The following is a 12,584-nucleotide window of genomic DNA, read 5'->3' as shown; positions in this document are numbered from 1 at the left end:
ACGGAGATTACGCACGTCAACCACAGATACACGAGTTCTCAAAATATATTAAGAAAACATTATTGGCATTTGTCAAAAGATTTTACGTTAGTGTCTAAAGTTGTAAAGCTTTGATAGAGAGTAATTATTTTATTATGGACATTACAGGGAACGTCGTATGAATCTCCAAACGCCTAACGCTCGGTATAGCGCGTGGATGTGATGGCAAAGAGAAATGCAGAACAACGAGTCCGGTCAGGCGACGCATTTCCATAATTTCGTTCGTTAGTCGGAGCGCAACACACGATTCTATCTCGCCGCTTCGTACAGACGATATTAATTAACGAAGTTCATTTTTAAAGAATTTTAAAATACGATTGGTTTCAAACGAATCATTGGATTTATACGCGTTGTTCATGTTCGTGTTCTTTTGAAATATTATCAATGCTGAATAGCTTAATACACGCAAAAATACATTTCTTTATAGTTGTTTGAAATGCATTGGCATTTTCTAGAAACACTAATGAGTTAATAAATCGATATATGCTGTTTAATCTCTAATTAACATTGAGTATAGTAGCACATTACATAGTAAACGAATATTTCTGAAAAAGTATATAACCCCTTTACAGATTAACTTAAAAACCTATATAAAAGTGTGTAAAACTCAACACGCAATAAAGGAACTATCCCACGTAAACCGGCAATTATGTTCACAAAGTCGACGTTACTTTATAGTATGAAGCGCAGCAATAATAAAAGCATCCCTGGCATGTCGGCTGGCACCTGCACCAGTGCCCGGCTGAACAACGAGATATACACAGATACACCGGCTGAGTCCCCATTAGCATACTTGTCAGCGTCTACGGACTAGGAACGGCAATACATATTCGGGATGCAATCAATACGCCAGAATGGAACTCAAACGCTGTCTAGACCCCTCTTGCAAGACTAGGTTCATCGACTCGCTTGAATTGGTCAGTTCAAAGAAAATTATAGCTAAATCAATGGTTAATATATCAAGATGGAGTGTGCTATCTCAAATATCGAAAATTCTTGATCGTTAGACTCCGTCTAGCCGCCCCCAGCTGAGAGTAGACACAATAATGTTGCAACCAGGATACACAGTTCAGTGCCTCGCAAGCGACAAGTTGAGAAGAGTATCGAACCGGCGACGCGAAAAATATCAAATAAAAATACGAAAAATACTTTATTGTACCTTTATATTTAACGTCTCTGGTATCAATTTTTTTCATTCATCAATTCATAAATAACACATAAAAAATATATTACGACTTAAAAAAATGAATAGCCAGTATATTTCTCTACAGCTCTACTCTGAAAATACTTTAAAAGCTACTTCTAAAATTTCAGTGAGCATATAGCGATGTAGAGATGGAATAAAAGCTGTCGGCGTGCGTCAAAACCGCGTCTTTCTGGGTCGGTGGTATATTATGAAGTAATTTGAGTTCTAAGTCCCGAGGCCGGGTCGTCGAGCCGCTACTTCTATAAAGTTTTTAATTAAACACGCCGAGCGCTGGGAGCTTAACGATCACATTTTTCTAGATTCCCTTAGCACGTTCCACTCCCGGGAAATCTCTCGGTGGGCGGCGGGAGGCGGGATTAATTGCAAGAATTAATAACGCGGAATCGAGATGACTCCGGCTGTTGGGAGGTGATTCCATTCATTTGCAGCAAATATTAAGTTTGCATACTCACAAGTTTTGCTAACGTAAGGTAAACGTGATAAAGTTGAATTAGTTTGCCTCACTGGGCGTTTGCTACTTTATCGTAAATTGTCAATTCAGTCTTCGAAGGATAAAACAGTTCTTAATGTTCGAGCGAATCTAAAACTGTCCAAATAAAATACTAGTACTCAACTTACAAAAACTGTACAAATCGAAAAACTTAAGAGAAAATTTGAGCCACCCTTACAAAAAATATCTTTGAAATTTTAATTGGTTTACTGCACAGCCCCATTGCTAAAGGGGAACGTAGTTTAAGGCACGGTATTGAACTCCCTCTCCATCTGCTTAAAGACCATCTAAATTTAAACTAAAATTTATAGTCTCGGCCGCGTAAAGCTAAACCCATTTTATATTTAAAAAAAAATTGACAAGCATCAGTCAGCAAGCAAATTTAAATTATGTCAATTGTCTATAACTATTAGTGCACTATATTCGTGATTGTTTTTAGGACAATAATTTAATCAAAGATCTGAGATTATAGGTTAACAAAACACTCAACTATCAAGAAGTATTAACGGATATAACTTAATAATAGTCTCATTTAAGCCAGATAAAGTACATGTGATAGAAAAACTTTTCCCGAGTGTATAAGGGAGGCTGGCATTAAGTAACTTCCCGTATTATCCATTAGTTTGACCATTAAATCGCCTCCATATCATAAAAGCGAGCTTCGAGAGAACAATAACCTATATAACTACCTTCATCTCTGATATGAAGCTTTTGTCGATGTTTTTATGTCCGCAGTAAGTTCCAAAACAAAGATTAAGACAATTTGATGAGTCAAACGACGCGTAAAACACAAGTACGGGCGTTGGAGACCTTACATAGCTTAATAAAGCATTTATCTCTTTCAAGCTTAGGTTATTACACAAACATAATATGAATAAAATTATAACTACAATTTTTATTAACTTTGAAATTTGGTTGGTTAGCAAATTAGAACACCGTTTATTTTAAATTTACGTAATAATAGGCATAAAATAAAATATTATAATATTACAACAAAAATTTTACAATACTTCGAATCAAATATAATGCGCGCTGTACATATAGCAACAAAACCAATCAGTTTATTGATTTTTCTACGCAACAAAATAAACACAATAAAAAAAAATCTAAAACGAAAGGAATCAAATGCAAGATATATCGTAGCGTGTTAATCTGACTACACTCTCTAAAGCTTCTAATTAAGGTTACACAAGTAAAGGCGACACGGGGGCGTAAGGCATGGGGACATAATGCAAGGGGGGTTTGTACTCACCTCTTAATATCTGGTAGAGGAAGACTTTGATGTGGTCAGCTGATAGGTGTTGTGGGGACACGATGATCTTGTGCAGGTCGCTTTGTAGAAGCTCCGTTATCACATAACTGTGTAAGTACTTAGTTAAGGAAATTCAACATATTTTTGTTACAAACAAATAAGAAACCTGATCAGTCTGTTTCTGAAGTTACCCTGAATTTTATTCGTAAAAATTACAAAGGTCAATTGTTCAAATACAATTTTTAAATAACATAGCACTCAAATTGCATTATATATTTTATTATATACCGTTATACACTAATAGTAAAAACAAATTGGATATAATAAGGTATGTAAACAAACTCGCCCGGCACGCCGCCTGCGGCATGTGTACACTGTACATACGCCGGTAATGGAAACGAAAACAAAACCGAATTTAGTTAGTATTGAGATACGAGTCGCGACAAGTGGAGCGTAATATAAACGCCCACGCACGGGGAGGGTGGGCCGGAGTGGGCACAGACGCAAAGGGAATTTCTCCCCAGCCTCCCTTTCGGCTTAAAGGCAGAGCACGGAGGCTGAATACCGCGGCCCGGCGGTCGTCTCCGTTATCACGTTTATCTCCGGCGAGTATGCACCAGACCGCCCCCGCAAGGCCATTATCAAAATTACAGGACACACAGACCGTGTCGGCCAAGGGATATTTGAAATACGCAAAGCTATATCGAGGATTATACACCGCGAGTGCTTTGTTTGTGCCATTTTTTGTAAAGGCTCGATACAATTAAAGGCTTATGTAGTTAGAATATTTTACCAACAGAAATTTCACCGTATTCGTGTACTTGTTAATTGGTTCTAAAATTCAGTACACAATTTTTATATTTTTTTTTTCGTTGGTGCATAAGACATCTTTCAACAATTCGATAACACAATAGTACCAATTTTATGACGCTTTTCGTTTACTTTTCTAACTTAAAAAAGAAATTAGATTATACCGTCAGTTATTTCTCAAGTCAATTTAGTGAGGTCGGTTTAAGAAAATTGCGTGTTCCAGGATCGTCCCGTGGGTGCCGACTTCCAATATCCGAGAAACGCAAATGTTGATAAGTGTGAAAGCATTTTTTCTGTTTTATTTCAGGTACTTTTTCATCATAAATTGCTACGTAAAACATATTTTATGTAAAAATATTATGTAAAAGGTATACAATATTCAAAATTGACTGACGGTTCACTTTAAAACATGATCCATCTTTCCCTGAAAACCATAATCGGACAAAAAACGAGAATGTTATTCCAGCTACTTTTTGTACGCATTATAAGCGATGAAGCAAAGTAATTTATAATAAAGGGCGTGACGAATAACACAAATACCTCGACCTTTTATAAGAGCATAGTTTTTTTTTATCACATCGTTGGAAGAAGACTAGTCTGTGTCTATGTATATTTTAAAAAAATCCGTATAATTTTTTGTCGCTTAATAATAAAAATAAATTTACCAACATATTGAAAAATAATCAAGATCGAAATGGAATTATTTAGAGAGCGTCAGTAAAATGTTCGCCGCGCAATGTGCGATATGCAAATCCCTCATCACACACATACACACAAATGAACACACGTGTTCGATACGACGTGTCAGACACGCCGCATACATACAAAGTTTACAGGCCTACGTGTGCCGTCTCTCGGGGCACTTCAAAAGGCCCTCGTTGACCTACAAAGTTGAACCTTTCCGCACGTAAAGCACAAGTTATTTGTAGACGCTGTGCAATTTATAGTGCAGTGACGTCACGTGTCATTTTCTCATGCTGGATCAACGTGGCAAAATTGGCAACATAGTATAGAATATTGGCTTAAGTTTCCGTTGTAAACAAATTATAACCAATAATAATATTTTAGTGACAAATAAACATATCTTGGAGTTTATTATGTAAATATGTAATTTAAAAAAATTTTAAAAGATGAATTAGAAGACTTAATTTGCTTTAAATATGTACAAACTTTTGGTTAAATAATACTGAAACGAATTTCCAGTCCAGAACATAGTTAACGTTGGCGGGTCATAGATGGCGTTAGGGGCAACTAAAATGTAGAGTTCTCATTTACCTCACGCAAATATTTAAGAGTATTTGCTTTCTAAAATATAAACACAATGCACTATAACGTACTTAAATATATTTTGTTGAGACACATTTTTATTTAAAATGTGTACAATAACCACATCGTTTCAGTCAACAAGAAAAAACTATTCCTAGCTTTCAATCTTCATTCCAGCAAAATTGAAAAAAAGAAAGACTTTAAAAATAAGAAGTAACTTAAAATCTCGGTCACGTAGCGCGCATTGGCTTGATCCCTGCATCTCAATACGATACAGACCACAAAACTGGTGCACAAGGCTCAATTAGGGCCGCAACACAAGGTCGGCTTTACGGAGTCGGTTAAAGTCCGCCATGGACTGCAGTTTACAGTTGATATCCGCTAGTTAAAGCAGTTCGTGTACGGCGGATCTTATGAGCTGTTCTAAGATTGACGCAATCAAGTCCAGTAGAGTAATAACACATTCACATTCTATTTAATCAGTTATCCAATTTCCCAAAATCAGATCTCACGTAAAAATATCACGTAAGATTTTTGAGCTCCAGCTATTGGTTGTATTGAAAGAAAAAACAACAAACGTAATATTATAAAAAAATGGCTATACCGCGAAAGCAAAGGAGTGTCGCCTAGTCGGAGCCCGCTACAGGGATGCGCCCCTACGCCCGGCGTAATTATTTACTGAGGGACCCCGCCCGGCTACCCCTGCCTTATTGCGCGTTTTCCCTACGGTACAATCTATAGAATTTTCCTAAAACCCGTGAGCTCCGATAATTAAGAGGTTTCGTTATATGATAAACTGTCGAAAGACTATAATAATAATAAAACTCTTAAACTGCTTCTCCTAGCACTCCTAAGGGCGAATTCAATTTACTAGACAGCTGCAAATAAGCTTTTCAACCTCTAATTAAAAAATTTATACAACTTAATGATTATTATCAGTCAATTGCTCATCTATTTTAACCTTTAATGATATTTCCAAAGATATTATTCGTTCAGCGTCACCGAGTCGTACTAAATCGATTCCATTTTTATTATCCCGGGTCGCAGTGAAAGTAATTAAAGTCAAATTATCAACAGTTACGCGAGCCTTCAACGGCTCACTCCACTCACCTTTATGACAAAAACAACACTTAATTTCTCTTCATTCACAGTAATAAAGAGCAGACATTCGCCTAATTACGTGACGAAACAGTACCCAGAGTTATACAATGTTTATATTATTTTATGAATTTATATGAACAAGTGACTGAATGTCGTATTATCAAGGATGATGGAATGTATAAACAATTTTATAGTATTGAAATTTTATACATATTGCATCGCATAGAGTGTAATTTTGATAATGTATTCACAAGGAAGCATCTGCCAAAATATCGAATGTAATTGATTTTTTTATAAATATTAGTTGTATTACAAATATCTTTGTGGCTCTTATAGCAACTCCATTCGTAATTCTACGACCATATCCGCACTCTCGTCGTTTATTTATTATATAAAAATGTAAAGTAAATTTTCGCTTTTCTATATATTCCAATGTTGGAAGTGAATTTGAATCTCATTTTTGTAAACGATATTTTATCAAGTAACAGAAGTTAATAAATTGGTGCAACCCTCATCATCAAACAAATACCATCAGAGCACAATACCCGTTACATTATTCAGAAGTTGATGGTATACGAGTATAAAGCACAAAAACGCACTTGTGTACGCACACAATGACGCGGGCGGATGTTGTGCAGCTGTGCACCCAAACCATCACACTGCAACGCTCCTAATACATTTCGACCTAACAAAAAATCCTTCACGCACAATCGACCAAGCACTTCCAACATTCAAACCAATCTGACCTCGAACCGGTAAGCAACTAGGACGAATTTCCTTTACCTTGAGTTTCAGAATATTCAGATAGAATGCTAGTCCGTTGAAAGTTCGATTGAGAAAATAAAACGCGCCTTATCTAGAGGTCGATTAGCAAGAAACATTGTGCGTTATCGGACATCTCTGCCGCGACCGATAGCTCGTTTGTCGTACACAATTTACTACAACATTTATCGAAACGTCTTTTTACTAACTTTTAATGCGAGAGATAATGTTAACGGAGATTTTACTGTCGTTAGATATTCCTTAAAAGTGTTAGAAATTAATTAAGGGTCTGTTGGTGTGATCTACCATGTCAAGTTAATTTTGGTATAGAAAAACAATAAGGAAAACAAAGGGAGACGATTGACTGATGAGTTATAACATAAATGCTAGTTCAAAAACATTTGATTACACATTAAATTCTTTATTTTCGTCTTATTTTTACTAACATTTACTGAAACGTACAAATAAACCTTCAAGCATTAACAATACCAAGACAGTTTTACAGTTAACATACTCAAAACGCCTTTTTGATGTTAATTACAATGAGTAATATATGAAGATTCTCTTAAAATGTTAATCAGTGTAAGTTTTTGTTTTGGTGATGACGTAACATTTCCCTTGTTATAGTCCCTTTTATAAGACTAAGCACTCAAGTGTCCGGAACATACATTTTTAAAATGAAGTAGCGAAGAAAAAGTCGACAATGATGGATCATCGACATTTGTATTTTAGCTGGAAACTGTAAGCTTGGCATCATTTGAAAATGTGTAACAATGAAGAGACGTTGAAACATAGAATACGGTACAGTTTAAAATGTGTAAAGGAACCAGTATTTTTTATAAGGAGTATAAATCTAAAAAAATTAGTAGCGTAGTAAGTTAATGTCATCAATTTTCTTTCTACTCGAACACACAGGGTTATGAAATCATCTATATAAAGTTTAAAAAAACAGTAACAATTCATTTGTAACACTGAACATCAACGTTAAAATAAGAAACGTACAAATGGAACAACGATAAAAAGTGTAATAAAGTCGTAAATTAAAAAAAGGGTTCTGCAAATGACTATTGGTAGCCGCAAACTCGAGCATGTCGCGACGGGGAAGACATTGACAAATCGCTAGAAATCGACCAAGCAACATACTGGATGCCACATCAATAACCACTTTATGCATTCCATGGTTTTTATTCAACTTAATAAAATGAGGAGAAATCGTAAGAAGTTTAACATCTGTTCATATACCATTCAGAATATATCTAGCATCCCTGCGCAGTGAATCGAATGATAAAAATATTTGTACCGTGTTTTTAGGATTCACATTATTGCAGAGACTGAAAAAAATACTACATTTTTATACCAATGGAACTTTGGAAATTGCAAATCGCGGACTTTCTAAACAATCTCCTAAACGTTTAATCGCTTTACATGTCAGAGCATGCCATTTGTAGAGTTAAGTCCGCAATTTCTTTCTGGAGTCGTGTTAGAGCTGGACATTATTTAGAGTCCTGTTACGTCCCAGGATCAAACCGCAGGCAAACGACCGAGCTCCCTTTTCCACGACAATAATAAAACGTAATCTTAGACCGTTCCCGATCTCCTGTCTCTTTCGCACCCGTGTGATCCTGCAGCGTCGAGGGATACGGCGCCCGTCAACATTTGATACGCTTCGGCTTCACTTACATAAAAGAGAAATATCTTTATGCCTATTTTAAATAACGTTCTTGACAATGATCTCATAAAATGTATTGTTTCATATATTTTAATAGCAAACGAACTAAAGTGTTATTTATTTTAAACACAACATTAAATTAAATAAATCAATAACTTGTTATTCAACACCCAAAGTTTTTTCTCAAATCGAAACTATAGTTATAATTATCTTTGGACCTTTGGTTCTTGTTTGTGAACATTGCATGTTAAATGAAAAGACAATTTGTCGTTAGAACGAGGAAAAATAAAGCGATTTTAATGCCCGTTACTGCACAAGGCACCGGCGCCAACAAATTTCCGTTTTCCCTGTCATTTTTACCAGTCAACTGAATTACCAGTCAATGAAAATTCGTTTAATTTAAAAGGTAGCTATTTTTAGAATCTAAGCAAATACAAGACTTCAAAGAAACAAGATACGTCGTTAATTTAGAAGCTGCCATTCGGAAATTAGATCAAAACGTGTGGATTATGGATTCGATTTAGGTACGTAGAATCATTTTGGAGTTTATTTGTGGTTAGAACTTGTATAACGTTAGATAGTTATACCAATATAACATCAATATAAAGCTATCATACAATACAAGCAAATATCAAGAAAAAATAAATAATTTATAGATTGCGAACCTGTATCAATTCAGGTTAGCAATAATATGTGTACGTCAAAATATTAAATCTGCTTAGAGATCGTAAGGGTTGTAAACTGAATACATTTAAAGATACATAATGCACCATGCAATAAAGCCATAAAATTTGCAGCACAAAGAAATAAAGAAAGTAGCACTCATGCAAAGACGTGCTAACATACTTTAAGAAAATACACAAAACAAGAAAATTAAAGACATACCTATCAAGACAAATTCGATTTAGATATTTTCATCCAATCCAGCAGTACGAAATTACTAGGCTTAGTGTTAGGAGCGTCAGCATAAAAACTGCACAAGTATACCCGCGTCGCAATACGGCGGGCGTTATCTAAAGTCTATCGGGCAACCGTCCAAGGCACCGGAGTGAGACTGTCCCTTGCGAACGGCCTACGCCAAGAACCCTCTCAGCCATGCCAAGTGCCGACTGAGCTCGCTTCTCGCTTCCTATCAAACTTATATCCCTATTTGCAAACTTAATTTTATGGCTGAACTGAAATCTTTTGTATTATAGCCTATAAAATAAAAATTCATTATAATGGTTTCCTGCAATTGTTATATAACGGAAAACTCATATAATGAAAAGAACGCAAAAGAGAAAATTGTAACGACTAATTTAATTATTCTTCAGAGTTTTTTTTAATTATCTCAAATAGATTAAGCTAACAATTACAAAAATATTGCACCACGTTTAAGGAATTAATCTAACATTTAAACAAAAATTTGTTTTTCTAAATTTCCATCAATTATTAAAAGAAACTTTGTTTCCTACAAAAAATAATATAGTTACAAAGTAGAAGCAATGACATTAATAATATTATTTACTTTCCTTGAATGAAAACGCCAGAGTAACTCTTATGACAAATGGCAAAAGGAAATAGTTTGCGCCAAAGCTAAGGAAACAGCGGAATTGTGTACAGAGGCAATAAGGGAAGGGCTTATTGGACCCTAAAATATTTACCTTACTTCGCCAGAGTAAATAAATTTTAATCACCGTTATATTGCTTTTCAAATCCCTTGATAAATCCGATTGCTTACTTTATTTCAGATGTGTATATAAATCTATATAAATCAGCATCAGTTAAAGATTGGCAAAGTGAAAGCTAAATACAAAATCACAAACAGAAGGGTACAAATTTAATCTGGGGCCTAGACAGCGCCGGGGTATCGGGCGGCTCCCGGGCGGCGTCGCGAACGCTCGCTTCGCCGAAATTGCCTGAATACATTAACCGAAGGGCCGTCGCCCTATCTTAACGACTTCAACACTAAGCCACGGTTTAAACTGTCTATGGAAAATTAGTCACGAAGTAATTTGTGAAATGGAAATTGGATCTTAGTAAATACTTAATTATTTAAAATAGAAAATGTAAATTTAAACTGATGTTTTCGATGAAATTTAATAAATAACGCAAAGTAATTGGAGAACATTTTGTACATACTCGTATAGCAATTTTTTTGTAACCTTAGGCATAACCAAGATTTTTTCTTTAAGACTCTTGGTTACACTTTAGAAAATTCGTTCAAGGTTAAAATAATTACAAGATCATTTCTCATCTTAATCCATTTCAATTGAGCAATTGCTTGCTTTGCAAACTTTTGTGTGTTTAAAAAAATCTTTACGAGTCTAAAACAGCATTCCTTAAGTTGTTGAACCGTTTCAAGGAATTTACATGTAATAATACTGTGCGATGAAAGGTAATACATAGCTAGCGGTTACGTCACGTTGGACGCGTGTAGCGAAGAATGCCGTGAAACATGAGCCTGTTTATGACGAGATTCTTTTGCCTTAATCGTAACATGAACAAAGCCAAGGTACTGTGTACGTAGGGCCCGTGTTGTGTCTAATAGAATGCCTTGTGCTAAGCGTCCGCATTGTTAGAGCCAACCCGATATAGCACTGTAATAACAAATGTTCACTGTTTATTAAAAAGTTTCACAAATTAGTACTCAGAATCTGTAGGTAAGACAAACGAGTAAAGGAAGAAAAAAAATTGTACATAGACGTAATCTGCGAACGTGTTTCTGGACTGTTTATTGCAGATATAATATGTTTGGAATGAATCGTTCAAAAGTAAGACCGAATAAGTAGCGATTGAATCACAAAGTTCGGGAACGTAAACTCACACCCCGACCGACCTTACACATCAAGACGAGTAATGCATGCCTCCATTGTCTGTATCCATCAGATTTTACAACGGCGCTTTATGAGTGTTTTTACGATCGTAAGTGCTATTTTTTATTACGGCTTTGGTTCACATCAACAATGAACCTAGATGAGTTTCGCTTCACAACGCGGACCTCAATTATTTTTTAATACCCCATTGTTACTCTTCCCGGGAGGCAGTGCGTAAACAGCGTACTAGCTAAATTTATAATGCGGGGACTTCTCTATGAACATAAAACGTGCTCGCTTGAGTCCCGGCAGGCTGACCTCACAACAGCGGCATTCCCTAACAGATTTTCGTTGAACGTGAACAACAGGTATATCTATAGAAAAGTCTATTTGATTGAGCTTTAGCTTCCAATTACGACTCGACTTCATGAAGCTCGTTGTATCACGGGATCTGTTCATCAAATTGACTCTTAAAACGTATCAAATTGAATTAAAAACATATTTTAAATGATAACTAAGTACCAAGACCTAGTACCCATGTACTAAGACCTACAACTGTAGGTCTTCAACAACGGTTGTATTTGTATACCACAAGGAAAAAGGGTGCCAAATTAAAAAGAACCTAGAGTAAGTTTCAGCATTGCTCACACCAGCATTCACAAAATCACTTTACAAATTTAGTCTCTTTATCATTCGTCCTTTCAAAATATGCTAAATAGCAAAGCATACCTTTCTCATTTCATAAATCAAACTTTTAAGACACACTTTACCCTTATATCTTAATAATAAGAGAACACACCAATTTGTACAAAGAGGCTGGTAGTGCAAATTCAATGTGAACAAAAATTATCATTATCTTACGATAACATGATCATCCATCTTATATGCTGGTATATTTTAGCAACTTGTTTCCGGATTCGTTCATGATTTTTTTGAATGATAATTCAAATAGGACACTTAACAAAATCCAAGTTGGAAAACAGTTAGATTCTACAAAACGAATAGGTAATAACTCTGAACTAAACAGCAAATGGCAATAAAATAATAACTTGTTTCAGACGATGTCACTGAGTTCAAGGGACAAAAGATAGTACCAAAACTGTAGATAAAACTTACAGTTTCGGTGCTACCCCCGGTCCACAGAACTTCTTGAAACTTGACTCTTCGAATTAATATGCACATTTGACAGTCTT

The 12,584-nt window shown here is 35.6% G+C and overlaps 1 protein-coding gene across 3 annotated transcripts in view; it reads right to left on the bottom strand.

Moving 5' to 3' along the window:
- The window catches only part of nmo (serine/threonine-protein kinase nemo), a 93,562-nt gene that overhangs the window by 8,903 nt on the left and 72,075 nt on the right, over positions 1-12,584 (bottom strand). For all 3 annotated transcript variants that reach the window (XM_013325138.1, XM_013325139.1, XM_013325137.1), the window contains exon 4: positions 2,989-3,095. In XM_013325138.1, the coding sequence (XP_013180592.1) occupies positions 2,989-3,095 (107 nt within the window). The remainder of the gene's footprint in view (positions 1-2,988; positions 3,096-12,584) is intronic.

Source organism: Papilio xuthus, unplaced genomic scaffold (genome assembly GCF_000836235.2).
Source record: "Papilio xuthus unplaced genomic scaffold, Pxut_1.1 DF824888.1, whole genome shotgun sequence".
NCBI classification, from domain to species: Eukaryota; Metazoa; Arthropoda; class Insecta; order Lepidoptera; family Papilionidae; genus Papilio; species Papilio xuthus.
Note: the sequence above shows the minus strand (reverse complement) of the source record. Positions and strands in the feature narration are given on the sequence as shown.